This window comes from Nomascus leucogenys, chromosome 2 (genome assembly GCF_006542625.1).
Source record: "Nomascus leucogenys isolate Asia chromosome 2, Asia_NLE_v1, whole genome shotgun sequence".
NCBI lineage: Eukaryota > Metazoa > Chordata > Mammalia > Primates > Hylobatidae > Nomascus > Nomascus leucogenys.
In genome coordinates, this window is record NC_044382.1 from 92867418 (window position 1) to 92887605 (window position 20188).

Sequence of the window (20188 nt, forward strand, 5' to 3'; positions counted from 1 at the left end):
CAATCTCTTCTAGTGAAAAAAAAAATGTATATCTATTTTTTAAAATATAAACTAATTCCAGAAAGTTATTACCCAGAAGCTTCAAGCAGATAAATGTGTCCTTAGTCACATCTTAAATAATCTCAGAGAAGAATTTTACCAAAGATCGATACAGAAAAGGCTTTGTCTAGGTGCAGAAGACACACTGCTAAAGAATTATAATAGTGGCATAAAACGAACAAAGACATTAGACATTTGAAAGTTACTTCACTGAGGCATGTTTTCCCTACACAAACTCTAATTGTATTAATTAAAAAGAAATGAATGGAAAATTTTCTATAAATAAATTTTATTTTGATATCAGCTAGCAAATCAATACTTCATAAATGAGAGATATTTACAATCATAAATGTAAACAAAAAGTGAACTACCTATTATTAAAGCATCACTGGCTTTGAGGAAATATTATGAAAGTCTCTAGGATAAACCAAGCAATTGAGCCAGGTGAGCTTAACTATGAGCAAGCTCGCTGGACAGAGCAGGGTTCTCTAAAACATAATGTATGAATAAAAAACATATTGTTGGGTTGTGGGCAGAAAATATTAGAATTTACATTCCTACTTCCTATTTGTTATAATTTAAACCAAAAATATAGGAATTGCATTTTCCAAATATTTCATACATGTGTATGTGTGTGTATTCAATGCTCAGTAACACTGGAAGGGATATCCAATTGTTACAACGTGGCACCACAAATTTAGAGGGCAAGCTGAATCCACGAATCTGCAGAGCCTGGCTGGACCCACCAGGAGCTCTTATTCAAGACAAGGTAAGTGACCAGAGCTATGCTGGTCAGGACTGGGCATTGGAGAGGCTTCCTAATCCAACAGATATACCCTGAAAAAAATGGGTCACTTCAATCATTATAATAGTCTAGAAAATACTGTGATAAAAATCATCTCATAGGCTTCCTGACAAGTGCTGAATCCCCTTTAGATCATTGACTGGTTGTGCAATCTTTAACAAGCTTCTCTGACTCTTCATTATAAAACAAACATAACTTAGCTCACGGAGAGGGCTGCTTTAAAGACAAAATGAGATTACTGACTACAATTGATTCTAATTTTATTTAAAAGCCTTTACAAATGCTCATAATATTTGAAACAGTATTCTCAAGTTCTAAATTTTACTCATTGGCATATTTTCAGTTCATATTTTTAGAAGAGAATGGTTACCATTCTTACAGCTATGTTTTGTTACTACAAAGATAACTAATATGCCACAAATGAAAATTTATTTGCACACACAGGAATCAGAAGTCATCTAATTTGCATTATCATAAAACAGGAGCGGGCCTGCTGTGCACATGAAATTCTTTTAATTTCTATCGTGGTTTTTCAACGGTTTCAATACCACTTCTAAGCAGAAGCATCCAACATCCTACACTTCTGTTTCTTGCTTTTAGAATTTTGAATTAATGACAATTATGGCATCAGTAATCATACACGCAGGCAGACGTAATATTGAGTATGTCTTTCAGTTCCTTGCACCTGGCATTGTGTTTTGTTGTAACAGGTGCCCCAAATATACTTACTTTAATTCAAAAAGTATAAAGTCATTTAAAATAACCTCCAAATCATAAAGGTTCCATGCATTTTTTAATGTACCACTAGAGCTTGTCTTTCCGAGATTGTACCCTGCATCTGGGGCTAATCTATTTCCTTCTCGTTGGCACCAGAAACTATTACTTTGGGCCATTTTCATGATTTTCTATATGTAAGTGCTTGTGTGTTAGTATTTAATAATCGCTTACTATATCTTACTTCCTTGTCTTATGGAAGTTTTTGTTTTCTAAGCTGTTTTTAGAGAGATGTAAGACACTAAACCAAACAAATGACTCAAAATTAGAATGGATGGAAAGGTAGGGGCAATATTTTGAGTATTAAGTAGATATGTTATTCATTGTACAAAAGTTAACTTTTTATAGGTTTATTTGAAGGTTAGATGGCTATATTTGTATCAATAATTGTTCTGTGACTTTTTATTAGCTTCATACTTGTGCTACATTGCGAAGAAATTAGCTGGTGTCTTGATAATTTTCTGATTTCTTTGGATTCGTCCAGTCATCATTTAAACACCAGAATTTTACTTGTGTGAGGGATTTTAAAAGGAGAAGATAGGCTGGGGCTGATCTTTTTTTTGTAATATCTCCATTGTACATAAAAAAAGAAAGAATATTGAAGTCTCAGAGTATTGATATAATTTATCAGCCCTCACATCTGTATTTTGTACCTCAAATTATGCACTCCTTATACTACATTGATATTGGCTGCACTTTTGTTTGCACGTAAGTATTTTCTGTACAAACGTCCTTCCAATTTTTTGTTCATTAAAAGTTATTTTTTCTAATTGGATAGTGGGGATTCCCTTTGACATCATAAAATTATAAAAGTCAAAAAGATTTCTTATTCATGGTATGTGGTTTAAAAAATGAAAAAATACATAAAGATGACTTATAGTCCTAGCAAAGTGTGAGCATCCTTCGATTCACTTAGCACACTCCAACATATAACAATACTATAGAAGAATGGAAGCTGTCTCACAATCATATACAAGTTTCATTACTTGACCTCTTTTAGATCTTCTTTTTAGGTGAATCTTCATAAATGAGAAATATTGGAACTGTGAATTGGAAATCGGAAATTGGAATAATCCTTCATACTGACAAATGTTTCCAGTGGCCTGGTGGTCACTTAATTTTGAAAACCTTTCCTTTAGTTCTCCTGTAAATACATTGTTCAGAAGGCAAAAGAAGTTAATGGCTTTAATGAAGTTATAAATTTTATGTCTAGAATACTGCCTTTTAAAAATCTGACATGGATTAAATTAAATAAGGCTTATTTAATTTGAAAGCTTCAATTCATTTCTTACACATTTTCACAAAATTAGTATTGAAATGAAAATCTATAGGGTCACACGCAATTTTGACAAAGGTCAACACTAAAATGTTTAGTCTAACAACTCTATTAATTCTACTAATTTGGTTGAAATACTATGCAGATTACCTTAAATTAGCAAATGTCTTACGAAATAGACCAAAAGGTCATCTCTTAGGTGGGACTGTGACATTTTCCTTCCTGTTAGTCTTTTATATTATGTTACCCTTTATGAAATCTGGAAAACGTTTTAGTAGATTTAATTATGAATAGTAAATTATCCATTTTCTATAGTCACCACCAATACGGCAATGAATACATATACAATGTATTCATTATAACAAAATTTGTAGTATTTTACTTTAAGTTTTCAGTTAATCCAAGTTAATTCTTTGAGTGCAGTTTGCTTAGTTCCATGAACAAAACCAAAATGAATCAGTATATTTCTTCACAATTAATAGCATGATCATTAGCAATGTCCCTGCTCCTCACAGAATGTCTTTAAGCATCTTAACAATGTTTAATTTCAGATTGTCTAATCTGAGCATAAATAAAGAAATTAATCTTTCTGTTGAAAGCTAGTGATAATAGACATAAAAACACATAACGACTTCAGTAAAAATACAGTTTCAGTAGAGAAGATTGGCAAATGATAAATTACTCACTTTAAATTATTACTACTGCGTAATGAAGCTGAAAAATCTGATGCTACCTAGATAAAGACATTTCAAAGTTTTTATGTGCCAATGCCAATATATGTAATTTATCAACACACTCTACAGTTTGCAATGATCTAACAATGTATTATTTTACATTTCATTCTTTTATTGGAAATTCCATTTTGGAGTAATACATCTGCAAATATTCATTTTTGATTAAAATTGGTGTGTCAAATTCTGTTCTCCTGAGGTACACAATCCACCAGAAAGGAAAAGAAGGGATCTATCCAATACTGAGTACCTACTGCATGCTTCCACTCTTCTGTTATTTGTTTTATTTAATCCACCTTAAGAGCCATCACAATTTCTGACTTCTTTGTTTGGACACTACCTACAGAAGCTAATAGTCTTAACCTAAAAACATCTCTGTGAGTTAAATGCTACTTTATTTTTATAACAAAGATTAATATCTATCCTAACCATGAGTTAGGAATGTCCAATCAGGAGTATGGAATAATTGGCTCAGAATGTTCCAATTTCAACGTTGGTAAGATTTTTTTGAAAGTTAAAAACTAAAATTCAACCTTTGGGAGGCTTTCGGAAAACACACTGGTAAGCTTTATTGCTCAAAATATTAGCTGAATTTTAAAGTTTTACAAAACATCATACATAGAGGTCTGAGAAATGCCTCTGTTTAGGGCTGCCTGAGGCCCTCACGCATTTTTGCCATGTTCAGATAGAAACAGCATAGTGATTTTATGATTAGCAGCAATTCAAGAAAGCTAACCAATTAGGTAGGATCACCTCCTAAAAAAAATCACACAAGAATATTTGCTTGAGAAGTTCCAGACATTTTGATCTTATAGAAGTGACTAGATGAAACATTAGAGTAATAAAAATAATAGAAAGTTAAAATGAGATTTGAGGCAGTTTCAAGATGGCCGAATAGGAACAGCTCCAGTCTACAGCTCCCAGTGTGAGTGACACAGAAGACGGGTGATTTCTGCATTTCCAACTGAGGTACCTCCAACTGGGGCTCGTCAGACAGTGGGTGCAGGACAGTGGGTGCAGCACACCAAGCGTGAGCCGAAGCAGGGCAGGCATCGCCTCACCCGGGAAGCGCAAGGAATCTGGGAATTCCCTTTCATAGCCAAGCAAAGCTGTGACAGACGGCACCTGGAAATTCAGGTCACTCCCACCCAAATACTGTGCTTTTCCAGTGGTCTTAGCAAACGGCACACCAGGAGATTATATCCCGTGCCTGGCTCAGAGTGTCCCACGCCCATGGAGCTTCGCTCATTGCTAGCACAGCCATCTGAGATCAAACTGCGAGGCTGGGGGAGGGGCGCCCGCCATTGCTGAGGCTTGAGTAGGTAAACAAAGCGGCCAGGAAGCTTGAACTGGGTGGATCCCACCGCAGCTCAAGGAGGCCTGCCTGCTCCTGTAGACTCCACCTCTGGGGGCAAGGCATAGCTGAACAAAAGGCAGCAGAAACCTCTGCAGACTTAAATTTCCGTCTGACAGCTTCGAACAGAGTAGTGGTTCTCCCAGCACGGACTTTGAGATCTGAGAACGGCCAGACTGCCTCCTCAAGTGGCTCCCTGACCTCCGACTAGCCTATCTAGGAGGCAACCCCCAGTGGGGGCAGACTGACACCTCACATGGCTGGGTACCCCTCTGAGAGGAAACCTCCAGAGGAACCATCAGACAGCAACATTTGCTGTTCAGCAATACTCGCTGTTCTGTAGCCTCTGCTGCTGATACCCAGGCAAACAGGATCTGGAGTGGACCTCCAGCAAACTTCAACAGACCTGAAGCTGAGGGTCCTGACTGTTAGAAGGAAAACTAACAAACAGAAAGGACATCCACACCAAAAACCCATACATCACCATCATCAAAGACCAAAGGTAGATAAAACCACAAAGATGGGGAAAAAACAGAACAAAAAAACTGAGAATTCTAAATATCAGAGCGCCTCTCCTCCTCCAAAGGAACGCAGCCCCTCACCAGCAATGGAACAAAGCTGAATGGAGAATGACTTTGATGAGTTGACAGAAGAAGGCTTCAGATGATCAAACTTCTCTGAGCTAAAGGAGGAAGTTCGAACCCATCGCAAGGAAGTTAAAAACCTTGAAAAAAGATTAGACGAATGGCTAACTAGAATAACCAATGTAGAGAAGTACTTAAAGGACCTGATGGAGCTGAAAACCATGGCACAAGAACTACGTGACAAATGCACAAGCTTCAGTAGCCAATTCGATCAACTGGAAGAAAGGTATCAGTGATGGAAGATGAAATGAATGAAATGAAGTGAGAAGAGAAGTTTAGAGAAAAAAGAATAAAAAGAAATGAACAAAGCCTCCAAGAAATATGGGACTATGTGAAAAGACAAAATCTATGTCTGATTGGTGTACCTGAAAGTGATGGGGGGAACGGAACCAAGTTGGAAAACACTATGCAGGATATTATCTGGGAGAACGTCCCCAACCTAGCAAGGCAGGCCAACATTCATATTCAGGAAATACAGAGAATGCCACAAAGATATTCCTTGAGAAGAGCAAGTCCAAGACACATAATTGTCAGATTCACCAAAGTTGAAATGAAGGAAAAAATGTTAAGAGCAGCCAGAGAGAAAGGTCGGGTTACCCACAAAGGGAAGCCCATCAGACTAACAGTGGATCTCTCAGCAGAAACTCTACAAGCCAGAAGAGAGTGGGGGCCAATATTCAACATGCCTAAAGAAAAGAATTTTCAGCTCAGAATTTCATATCCAGCCAAACTAAGCTTCATAAGTGAAGGACAAATAAAATATTTCACAGACAAGCAAATGCTGAGAGATTTTGTCACCACCAGCCCTGCCCTACAAGAGCTCCTGAAGGAAGCACTAAACATGGAAAGGAACAACTGGTACCAGCCACTGCAAAAACATGCCAAATTGTAAAGACCATCAATGCTGAGAAGAAACTGCATCAACTAATGAGCAAAATAACCAGCTAACGTCGTAATGACAGGATCAAATTCACACATAACAATATTAACCTTAAATGTAAATGGGCTAAATGCTCCAATTAAAAGACACAGAATGGCAAATTGGATAAAGAGTCAAGACCCATCACTGTGCTGTATTCAGGAAAACCATCACATAGGCTCAAAATAAAGGGATGGAGGAAGATCTACCAAGCAAATGGAAAACAAAAAAAGGCAGAGGTTGCAATCCTAGTCTCTTGACAGAGCAGACTTTAAACCAACAAAGATCAAAAGAGACAAAGAAGGCCATTACATAATGGGAAAGTGATCAATTCAACAAGAAGAGTTAACTATCCTAAATATATATGCACCCAATACAGGAGCACCCAGATTCATAAAGCAAGTCCTTAGGACCAACTAAGAGACTAAGACTCCCACACAATAATAATGCGAGACTTTAACACCCCACTGTCAACATTAGCTAGACCAATGAGACAGAAAGTTAACAAGGATATCCAGGAATTGAATTCAGTTCTGCACCAAGTGGACCTAATAGACATCTACAGAACTTTCCACCCCAAATCAACAGAATATACATTCTTCTCAGCACCACACCACACTTATTCCAAAATTGACCACATAGTTGGAAGTAAAGCACTCCTCAGCAAATGTAAAAGAACAGAAATTATAACAAACTGTCTCTCAGACTACACTGCAATCAAACTAGAACTCAGGATTAAGAAACTCACTCAAAACCGCTCAACTACATGGAAACTGAACAACCTGCTCCTGAATGACTATGGGGTACATAAATAAATGAAGGCAGAAATAAAAATGCTCTTTGAAACCAACGAGAACAAAGACACAACATACCAGAATCTCTCGGGCACATTTAAAGCAGTGTGTAGAGGGAAATTTATAGCACTAAATGCCCACAACAGAAAGCAGGAAACATCTAAAATTGACACCCTAACACCACAATTAAAAGAACTAGAGAAGCAAGAGCAAACACATTCAAAAGCTAGCAAAAAGCAAGAAATAACTAAGATCAGAGCAGAACTAAAGGAGATAGAGACACAAAAAACCCTTCAAAAAATCGATGAAACCAGGAGCTGGTTTTTTGAAAAGATCAACAAAATTGATAGACCACTAGCAAGACTAATAAAGAAGAAAAGAGAGAAGAATCAAATAGATGCAATAAAAAATGATAAAGGGGGTATCACCACCGATCCCACAGAAATATGAACTACCATCAGAGAATACTATAAACACCTCTACACAAATAAACTAGAAAATCTAGAAGAAATGGATAAATTCCTCGACACATACACCCTCCCAGGAAGAACTTGAATCTCTGAATAGACCAATAACAGGCTCTGAAATTGTGGCAATAATGAATAGCTTACCAACGAAAAAAGGTCCAGGACCAGACGGATTCACAGCCAAATTCTACCAGAGGTACAAGGAGGAGCTGGTACCATTCCTTCTGAAACTATTCCAATCAATAGAAAAAGAGGGAATCCTCCCTAACTCATTTTATGAGGTCAGCATCATCCTGATACCAAAGCCTGGCAGGGACACAACAAAAAAAGAGAATTTTAGACCCATATCCCTGATGAACATTGATGCAAAAATCCTCAATAAAATACTGGCAAACTGAATCCAGCAGCACAACAAAAACCATATACACCATGGTCAAGTGGGCTTCATCCCTGGGATGCAAGCCTGGTCCAACATATGCAAATCAATAAACGTAATCCAGCATATAAACAGAACCAAAGACAAAAACCACATGATTATCTCAATAGATGCAGAAAAGGCCTTCGACAAAATTCAACAGCCCTTCATGCTCAAAACTCTCAAAAAATTAGGTATTTATGGGATGTATCTAAAAATAATAAGAGCTAGTTATGACAAACCCACAGCCAACATCATACTGAATGGGCAAAAACTGGAAGCATTCACTTTGAAAACTGGCACAAGAAAGGGATGCCCTCTCTCACCACTCCTATTCAACATAGTGTTGGAAGTTCTGGCCAGAGCAATCAGGCAGGAGAAAGAAATAAAGGGTATTCAATTAGGAAAAGAAGAAATCAAATTGTCCCTGTTTGCAGATCACATGATTGTTTATCTAGAAAACCCCATTGTCTCAGCCCAAAATCTCCTTAAGCTGATAAGCAACTTCAGCAAAGTCTCAGGATACAAAATCAATGTGCAAAAATCACAAGCATTCTTATACACCAATAACAGACAAACAGAGAGCCAAATCATGAGTGAACTCCCATTCACAATTGCTTCAAAGAGAATAAAATACCTAGGAATCCAATTTACTGTGAAGGACCTCTTCAAGGAGAACTACAAACCACTGCTCAACGAAATAAAAGAGGACACAAACAAATGGAAGAACATTCCATGCTCATGGATAGGAAGAATCAATATCATGAAAATGGCCATTCTGCCAGAGGTAATTTATAGATTCAATGCCATCCCCATCAAGCTACCAATGACTTTCTTCACAGAATTGGAAAAAACTACTTTAAGGTTCATATGGAACCAAAAAAGAGCCTGCATCGCCAAGTCAATCCTAAGTCAAAAGAACAAAGCTGGAGGCATCACACTACCTGACTTCAAACTATACTACAAGGCTACAGTAACCAAAACAGCATGGTACTGGTACCAAAACAGAGATATAGACCAATGGAACAGAATAGAGCCCTCAGAAATAATACCACACATCTACAACCATCTGATATTTGACAAACCTGACAAAAACAAGAAATGGGGAAAGGATTCACTATTTAATAAATGGTGCTGGGAAAACTGGCTAGCCATATGCAGAAAGCTGAAACTGGATCCCTTCCTTACACCTTATACAAAAATTAATTCAAGATGGATTAAAGACTTAAATGTTAGACCTAAAACCATAAAAACCCTAGAAGAAAACCTAGGCAATACCATTCAGGACACAGGCATGGGCAAGGACTTCATGTCTAAAACACCAAAAGCAATGGCAACAAAAGCCAAAATTGGCAAATGGGATCTAATTAAACTCAAGAGTTTCTGCACAGCAAAAGAAACTACCGTCAGAGTGAACAGGCAACCTACAGAATGGGAGAAAGTTTTTGCAATCTACTCATCTGACAAAGGGCTAATATCTAGAATCGACAAAGAACTCAAACACATTTACAAGAAAAAAACAAACAACCCCATCAACAAGTGGGCGAAGGATATGAACAGACACTTCTCAAAAGAAGACATTTATGCAGCCAACAGACACATGAAAAAATGCTCATCATCACTGGCCATCAGAGAAATGCAAATCAAAACCACAATGAGATACCATCTCACACTAATTAGAATGGAGATCATTAAAACAACAGGTGCTGGAGAGGATGTGAAGAAATAGGAACCCTTTTACATTGTTGGTGGAACTGTAAACTAGTTCAACCATTGTGGAAAACAGTGTGGCAATTCCTCAGGGATCTAGAACTAGAAATACCATTTGACCCAGCCATCCCATTACTGGGTATATACCCAAAGGAATATAAATCATGCTGCTATAAAGACACATGCATGCGTATACTTATTGCAGCACTACTCACAATAGCAAAGACTTGGAACCAACCCAAATGTCCAACAATGATAGACTGGATTAAGAAAATGTGGCACATATACACCATGGAATACTATGCAGCCATAAAAAATGACGAGTTCATGTCCTTTCTAGGGACATAGATGAAGCTGGAAACCATCATTCTCAGCAAACTATCACGAGGACAAAAATACCAAACACCACATGTTCTTACTCATAGGTAGGAGTTGAACAATGAGAACACTTGGACACAGGAAGGGGAACATCACACACTGGGGCCTGTTTTGAGGTGGGCGAATGGGGGAGGGATAGCATTAGGAGATATACCTAATGCTAAATGACAAGTTAATGGGTGCAGCACACCAACATGGCACATGGATACACATGTAACAAACCTGCACGTTGTGCACATGTACCCTAGAACTTAAAGTATAATAAAAATATATATATATATATAAAAGAATGTTAAAATGAGATTTGAATACATACGAATTCCCAAAAGGACACATAAGAATTCCTTCAACTACATCACAATTAGGCATAAAGGTATTTTGGGGGGCTGAATTTACAATTGTATTGCCAGATATCTGATTAGGTTTTAGAAAAACCTATTAAATGGAAATAAAACTCTATTAGAGGGTCACATTTTTAGTTGGTATATAAAAGACATTTCTTAAAAAAAATAGCAAGAGATTGATAATGAACGAAGGGAATTTAAGTGGCAGACATGGCTTTTCTTCTGAGGAGCTACTGCTCAGAACTGATGCGTTTTCGTTAAAAATATACCTAATTCAGAGGTGTCTGATTTTATAAATAAATTCAGGATAAAAATTGACCTCTATGTTACCTCTATACAAACAACTTAAGAAGAAAATCACCCCATACATTGTTATCTATGTAAATGGTAATCTCATTTTCAACAAAAACACTAACAAGCATAACAATATACAGTTGAACAGACTATATTCTCTTGAGGGGAAAACACTAAAAAATAGTCACAATTCTGGGCCTTTTTCTTGCATGACGTCAGAAAATAAATAAGTAAAAGGAAAGGTGTCAATTTACTTTGCCTTGGAGATTCTGAATATTTTTTGATACAACAAAAGTTAGACATATATTAGAAGAACTAGTCCTTGAATTAACACAAAGTCTATTATCAACAGAATGAATCAATTTTAGCATGCAAGTGACTTTAATTAGATAGTTGAAAAATCATCTTGAACAAAGTGATATATGGAGGCTCACACTGAAGATTACACCCTGATTCATGTAAAAATATTTGTTTAATTTTTATCTTTCCAAAGAAATGTGCCATTTGCAATCTCTTTATGTGGATGTTTCTAGAGTCTACCAACCTCCTGAGCTACTTATGGGGTGTAAAATAGTTTGCCTTATTCCACACGGCATTATGACTCACAAATAACATTAGCGATACACAGCCAATCTGATACATGACTGGAATATTTACAATCTTTAGAATATATAGCAATGAAAAATTTTAAGTTGATCATTGTCAAGTCTAACAAATGGAAAGGAGATTTTCTTCAAAGTAAGAATCTGAAAACTTCATGATGGCTAAATATTATAAAAATTTAGTTCCCTTATTTAAAAAAAAGGCCAGCTCCTCAACAAGAAATTTTAAATGTATCTTTTAAATATTGAAAAATTGAGAATATGTACCAGTTGGCCTCTTAAATTGGAGATCAAACTTATATACTGTGTTGGCTCAAACCAATAACTTGAATTATTTTTTGAATGAATCATTCATTTATTCATTCAACAAATCTTTATGGAATGCCCACCATGTGTTAGGTTAGTTAGATGCTGAACAACAAGTTAAGAAAGTCAGGACAGGCATGGTCTCAGCCTCTTGAAACAAACAGCCTAGCATAAAAACACAATTTCCAATACAGTAAGAAAATGATATAGTGACAAAACTACAGACGATGTAGTAGTATACATGAGAAAGATTTAAGTCAGATGTGGGCAGAATGGATTTGGCTGCAAAATCTTCCCAGAGAAAGGTACATCTGAACTGAAGCTGAAGGATTTAATACAACAGAAGGCAGATAATGCTGTGGGTAGAGGCTCTTTCCACTCATTTCTTATAGCAAGAGGACATTTATAAAGGAATGGGAAGAAGGAGATAGTACTTGGTTTGAGTACAAGCAAATTGAGAAGAGTAGGGTAAGAAACGAACTGGGGCCAAATCATGCAAAAACTCTTAGGTTATATTAAGGAACTTGCACCTTATTCTGAAACAGAGGGAGTAATGAAGGGTTTTAAACAAGAGAGTAAGAGAATCATATTTACCTTTTAGGAAAACACACACACACACACACACACACACACACACACACGAGTTACAACTTTAGAAATGAATTTTTAGAGAGTAAAACTAGAAACAGAAAAGCTGGTTAAGAAGCTTCTGTGAAACCCAGGTGAAAGAGGGTGGTAGCACTGATGATAGAAGTAGCAGTGGGGATGGTAAGAAGGGAAATGATTTTCAGATATTTGAGTCATTTTTTCACAGTTGAAATTACCAATACTTGCTAAATTAGTTAATGTGTGTGGAGCTGGTAAAAGATATGTTAGCAGGAAGATATGGGGAGAAGAACACTGACCAGGAAAGGACATTGGGAAACATTTGCTATGAGGATGGAGGAAAATAGAAAATGGTGTAAGCTAAGCCAGATAACAGGAATATTTTAAGCAAGGGGTAATATCTTATGTCTTAAGCAACAGTGTGTTGCTCACTTACATGTCATCACTACTTATCATGTTATATGATGCTTTCTAGGTTCATCATAAACATTTATTAAATAAATAATTTAGTAAGCACTGCTACTTATAAGGTTGGGTGCTGGTATGATATATTAGAAAACATACTCCTTACCTTCAAAAAGTTCATAGAACGATAATAGGAGAATGACTTACATAATTACCCATAATACGTGCTAGCTAATGAGAGCTGAATAAAGCTCTAGATCAATAAAGAATGTTAAGGGAAAGTAAGGAAAAAAGTGAGTATTTCTACTTGTGAGTGTAAGAAAAAGTAAGGCCAACTGAAGAAAAAACTGAAAAAAGAAGCCTGATGTCGTGGCTCATGCCTGTAATCCCAACACTTTGGGAGGCTGAGGCAGGAGGATTGGCGGAGGCTAGGAGTTCAAGATCGGCTTGAGCAACACAGTGAGACACCTGTCTGCACAAAAGAAAAAAAAAATAGCTGGGTATAATGATGTGCACCTGTAGTCCTAGCTATTTGGTAGGCTGAGGCAGGAGGGCTGCTGGAGCCTGGGAATTTATGGCAGCAGTGAACTATGACTTCACTACTGCTCTCTAGCCTGGGCAGCAGAGTGAGTCCTGTCTCAAAAAAGAAGAGGAGCAGAGCAGACAGGACAGAAGGGAAGAGGAACTATTGCAAATTTCAGGTAACCTGATAAGAACAGTTACAGATTTGGCAAATCTTGTTTGATAGGGGTGGGATTTGCTATTTTAAATTGTTTTCAAGATTTCTGGGAATGCAAGGAACTACTACAGTTTTTAAACTCATGAATACAGCATAAAAATTAACAAGAACAGAACTCATATCTTTCACTATAAAGTGATCTCATTACGGAATTGAGTTGTCTTACTTCTTGCCACAGAAGCCACTAACAAACCTGTGCACTCCACAAATAAGCGAATTTCCTGAAGATTGTTTTAAAAAGCACTGACTGTAACCTTACTTCATTTGCAAATGATAAACTCTGCAGTATCTAGGGTTTCCTTCTATAAGCAAGATCTGTTTTGAGAATGTAATCAAATATCTTCATTGCTTAGCAACCACAGGTAAGGAGCTAATATGTCATGAGTCATGATTCTGTGTGAACAGTTTGCAGGTCAGTGGCATGATTTCAATGCCCTTTGGATTCTTGCTGTCTTGCTTTCAAAGCCAATATTAATACAAAGTATTAGAATGGATGAGAGTTAAGATGCAAATGCTCTCCTAATCAATCAATTGACATACACATAGTGTGATCTGGTACAGTCTCCTGCATCAAGCTAGCTTACACTAGCATCCATAAACCAACACCAGCATAAAAATAGCCCACAAACAGGGTTTCATAAGGAATTTGTGTTTTACCAACTTAGTTAAGCCAAAGATGAAGGCACATTTAAATCAGCGTGAAGGTAACGACTCCGACACTCACCTAATCAACAGGAAATCTTCTAAGAAAGAGGAACAGTGGGTAGTGAAACCGTTTTGGAAAATTTTACCTGTAACCATTGTGACTGGTCATTGTGGCCAGAGGTCCAGGCATTCACTTTGCCTTGCTTGTCCAGCCGAGCTTTCCTTGGTTCCCAAGTGAACATGTCCATGTTGAGCGTTCTAAAGATGCTGGAGGCAGTGATCTGATAGTCTTGTATATGTCCTGATTTCATACCCAGAGGCTCAGAACAACCTGAAAGTAAATGAGAAGGGCTCCATGAGAAAAATAATTGATCACCCTGGAAATTTTCTGCATTCATTTTGGATAGGCAAGAGAAGATTAAACATAATGCTATTCATTCCTCCAAAGAGAAAGCATTTAAATCCAAAAAAAAAGCTATAATCAGAAATAAATCAGAAACAAAATCGAAAAACAAGATAGTCAATTCAAGCTATTTTGTCTGAAAATATTTTGGAAAAATTGAAAACAAGACAGACAATTTAAACTACTTTTCTGTTATAGATGATTTTGCAAAATGAAAACAATGCTGAAATGCTCTCTCCTGTCTCATTACTGGAGGCCTCCTGACTGCTCCCTAGTTTTCAACAGTTTCATTGTGTCTTTAAAAATGGGACATTTTCTCACAAAGTATATTTGTTTTTCTTTTATTTGTTTTCATATTACTGCAAATGAAAATTCCCTCAGTACGAAGTCATTTTCACAAGCTGCTCCACTGTTGTATTCTAAACCGGACAGCAGTTTGTTTTTCAAGAAATACATTAATCTTCATCACTGATTCTTACAGCACCAACATGGCTTCTTCTGTAAGACAGGAATCTAGTATTTACTGAGGGTATGCCATGTGCCAGGCATTGTGCAAGCATAATTTAAACTAATAGATAACAGAAGATAATAAGATAATTCTAGCAAAAACCACCACTGAACAAACATTTTAATACATTATTTTATTTCAATCATATTCAATAACCTATAAAGTTTAGGTATTTTTGTAAGATTCTCAAATCTACCACATATATTTTTGAGTTTAATATGGTAAAAATTTTGGCTTGCTTGTCCTTGAAAAATTATATGCATGTACATATGTTTGTGTGTGTATACATATACACACAATTTCCCAATCTTGGATTGCAACTGTGACAAAATGCTCTTTACACTTTTTGTAATAGGGAGCATGATTCTATCACCATACGAGTCAGGGGCTGAGTCTTCTTTATGTGAAACTGTTAAATTTTGGTCAAGTAACTCACAAGCTAAGTTTGATTATCAAAGAAGCAAAGATGAAAAGAGGACACTCCTCCAACCCAATACTTTCTCCTCACACTCTACTGTCTCCCATTTCCCAGCTTTGTAGCCTTGCCCTGTTATTTAACAACTTTCTACCTAAATTTTCTCATCTGTAAGATGGTGAGAATAATAGAAACTATCTCAAGGAAGTGTTCTAAGAAATTACTTAATAAACATAAAGTACTTAGAAACAGTGCTGGCACACAGCATTCAGTCAACGTTAACTATTTGTATGATTTCTGTAAAACTCATCCCAACAGATGGCAATGGTAAGTCCCCAAATATCAGCATATCAACAAGTACTCAATAGTATTTAATTATTGGGTACAGTTTCTAAAACTAGACCTTTTTTGGAGTCTAGACTATAAAAGAGGTGCTTTAGAACTCTTCACTGATCAATAACTCTTAGCTATAACTAATTGCTTTCTGTCCTGGTCAATCTAGATTACTTCTTCCTTCTTGAGGCTCCCCATATTTCCCTTCACCTCCGCCATCTAGGAAATGCATATCGTATGAAAACATGGAAAACATGACATGGACAGCTGTGTGTCTTAACACGAGTGCATTTTGGTATAGGAGATAAGTATCTGAAGCCTCATGTTAAAGATAGCTGTAATGCCTACCTGTATATTCTGGGTGAAAAAAAAGTCATAACAATTTTCTAAGAACCTAGAAAGTTCCAACAGGCTTAATGGCAAGCTGTTTATCTTCAGGAAGTTAGTTTCATAGTGGCATGCATTGTCTACACTGAAAAATTCTGACTTGTTCTTTTATCCCCATCTTTGCCTCTACCTGCATCCCACCCCCCAAGTCTTTGAAAACTTTGCTTAGTCTGCAGGAGATAAAAGGGAAGAGGAAAGGTAGTTGTTTCCCTCCTTTTGTGATGTAACATAGTATTGAAGTACTGGATAGAAAAGGAATGCCTTTACTTTGACCACTTCTGCTTAGCCATAAAATTCATTTTATATCCATTCTGTTGTCTAGTATTTATCTCAGAATTGCCAAATTATTGGTTCATAGAATGAATGAATGAGTATTCCTCCTCTAATTAGGGTCATAATCTATTTTATTCCAAATATCTTAAGTCATACTTCTTTCAGAGAATTTAGGAGATGATCTTCAAAAGTGTCTGGGAAGAGATTACCTGCTCATCTTCCAGGCAGGGTGAAAGATTTTAATAGCAATTTACTGAATACAATAAGGCTTTACAGTGTTCCACTGGATTGTGGGGAGTAGTTTGGTACATTACATTAGTGTTTATTTCCAAGTGTTACAGCTAACCTCTCTGCCAATGTGCCTCATGCCACAAATTTTACTTCTTATCCATATGATTTCATGCATATAAATTAATTAACTCTTTTACCAGTGTGGCCAGCACTTGAACAAAATGAAGTATTAACAACGAAATTGGTATTTCTATAATGAAGTGCTCTAGTTTTTTAAAGCATCCATTGAGAAATACTACTCTGCGTGCAAGTTCAGAATCAATTTGCTGTGCTGGGAGATGCAGCACTACTTCTTTTTGAGAAAATAAAACCTGTAAAGTGTCAGGTGCAATGTCTTGTCAAACTTGGGAGTAAAATATATTCACATCTTAGGGGTGTAACCATGCCATGTGTGAAAGACTGACTCTCATGAATCAAAGGCTGAAAAATTGTGGAAGGTGATGTTAAGCAACTAAAAACCATGTGGCTTGCAGCAGATCTCATCATATTGTGGCTTCCTCTTGATTGCTTTATGATAAATGGCTTAGGGATGACACTGGTCTGTGGTGATATAGTGACACAGAATACAAACACTGTACAGCAATAAGTCTGCTAAGATTTACTGGATCTTAATAACTGGAGTAAACAAACTGGATTAAATTGCCAAAATAAGGAAAAGATCTCTGTTAGGAAAATTAATGGTAGTAAAGTAAATGTTGGTTGCTTCAAAAAATACACCAACATAGAATATGAATATGTGATTCTTAAAATAGGCTCACTTGACTGTATAAATTACTTTAATTCTTAAAATATATTGGGCTTATTAAAAATTGGCTATTTAATAGTAAATTTTATTTGCTTTAAAATCAATCCTTTTTTAGGCAACACAAACTTAGGAAGAGAAACAGATACAAAGTATGCGCTTTAACCTATAGGCAACCTCTTGAAATGAATAAAAAGCTCACAGTTGTCTCTTTGCAGGGACTTGTTCTCCTATTTTTAATTAAGTGGTACTGTTTTAGATTTGGTAAAGGTTTTTCCTCACTTCAAGGTTACACTAAAAAGTGGAGCACACATGCACTTTTAGTTTTCTTCACAGTTATTTGAACAAAATAATTTCAGGCCACTGCAGCAAAGATAGTTTGTAAATTGTGATGCCAGAAATATAAGAATAACTACCAAAAATTTAACAAGTGAAATGCCTAGATACAATTTTCTATTTCATTCAGAATCTAGCTACATTGAAATGGGGCCACTGTAAGATCCACACATTAAGTCCTCATCTTTATATCTAATATTAATGTTCCTGGGGGACAAGAATTATTTAACTCTGAGTCCTTTGATAGGTTATCCTTGAGCTGGATAACCACTATTTGTACAAGAAGCAGGTTGCTAGCTAAGAATGATCCAAGAATGAATTTATATTAGCAATCTTGGTATTGAAGTATTGAGGAATGAGAAATTAAATGTTTCATAAAACCTAAAAAACAGTTCTTATGGTAGACAGACAAAGATAAAGTTCTTATGATAGATGGACAAAGATAAAGCTTACTTTTCTGTGTTATATAGCTTAAACTTAACTGCAATTTATCAGGTGGGGCAGATTCCAGTTTTTACTAAACTTTTTGTCAGAAAACATAGATCATAGTTATTACGCAAAACAATGAGACACGTTTAAAAGTGACAATTTTCCCATGAGAATTCCTTGTGCTTTCTTTGACCACTCAACAAAACACATTACTCTTTCTACATTAATTCTACCGTGTAGCATGTTTTAGAACTTGTTTATTCTATGCGTAAACACACACTGGTTTTCCCTGACCCATGTTGTAGACATTTTGCCCCAGAAATAAATTTCTATGGTTGTTGAATTTGCAGATTAGTAACAGGCTACATACAAATATGCTTTTTGTTTTCTTTAAATAGAATACAGAAATAGTTAATTTGAGACTTACCCGACAGTTCACAGCCAAGAAGTTCCATTCGCAAAGTGCAATGTCTTCGACAAACTTGGGGATAGAGTCTTACATACTGAGCTTTTATGGGGGGTGTGAAAGAGTTAGCATATGGAGTGTTGTTATCAATGTTTCCACGAAACACCTGTGTAAAAACAATACGGCGTTTAAAATTATTCATTGCAACAGCTTATTTACCTATTTTTACATATTGACCCTATCTATACCTTATCAAAAATAATTGTTCAAAGATCAGATTACATAATTAGGGAGCATGGAGCATTTGAGAAGTGCCTTACCATGAGCACTGAATATAAAACCCAACCATAAACTCCTAATTAAAGCCATAAAGCACTGTGGCTCATGACACTATCTATATTCCACCGTGATGGTCTTGTCAATTTAAAGGCCAGTCTTTCAGAACCAGGGCAGCGCTCTTCTCTTTTTTTGAGAAATGGACACCTTAAATCCTTCAATTTAATCTGGGACTGTCTGCTCATTTTGTTACTTAGTATTCATACTTTTGGGGGTAGAATCCGGTCTTTGCTACTGCTTCCTGATCATCCAGTCTCTCCAATGCTATGATTAGATTTATGATGCTTTAAGGTTTGACTCATCAAGATGATATCTTCATCAACCAGTCCCAAGTAATTGGATAATAGAATTCCTTATTAAAATTTCTAGCTAAAAACTATGTTTGCCTCAAAATTCAAGTACTATAATGTGTCATTGTAAATTCATTAAGGCTTATTCTTTTTTTTTTTTTTTGAGATGGAGTCTCGTTCTGTCGCCCAGGCTGGAGTGCAGTGGCGCAATCCCGGCCAAGGCTTATTCTTATTTTACCTTTTATGTAAACCTGATAATCTAAAAAACCTTATTTAAATTCATTTAAGAGGGTAATTTAAAAAATATTTTGTATAATTTATTAGAGCCTGGTATAACGCCTGATTTTAAATGGAATGATTTCCAGTCCTGATATTTTTTAAATTAAAATTTTTGATGAAGAACTAACAAAAGAATTGGGAATATCATAAGAAAAGAAAAGGAGGTATTGAATATAATATTCAATATTATATTATACCTCCAAAATATTTTATTTTACTAAGAAACAAATCTTTCTTCCAATATGAAGCATATAAAGATATATATCTCTTCTATCATTTAGTGCTTTTCTTGCTTTTAAGAAAATAGTTTTCATTAATATAATAGTTATTTCATTAAGAAGTGCATTAATAGACCGGGCGTGGTGGCTCATGCCTGTAATCCCAGCATTTTGGGAGGACGAGGCAGGCAGATCACGAGGTCAGGAGATCGAGACCATCCTGGCTAACACGGTGAAACCCCAGCTCTACTAAAAATACAAAAAATTAGCCGGGCGTGGTGGTGGGTGGCTGTAG

At 36.3% G+C, this 20188-nt stretch overlaps 1 protein-coding gene across 1 annotated transcript in view; it reads right to left on the bottom strand.

Moving 5' to 3' along the window:
• Positions 1-20188, bottom strand: part of EDIL3 (EGF like repeats and discoidin domains 3) — a 451805-nt gene that overhangs the window by 119428 nt on the left and 312189 nt on the right. The window contains exons 8-9 of the mRNA XM_003261571.4: positions 18792-18936; positions 14394-14578 (exon numbers count right to left, since the gene is read on the bottom strand). Of these exons, the coding sequence (XP_003261619.1) occupies positions 14394-14578; positions 18792-18936 (330 nt within the window). The remainder of the gene's footprint in view (positions 1-14393; positions 14579-18791; positions 18937-20188) is intronic.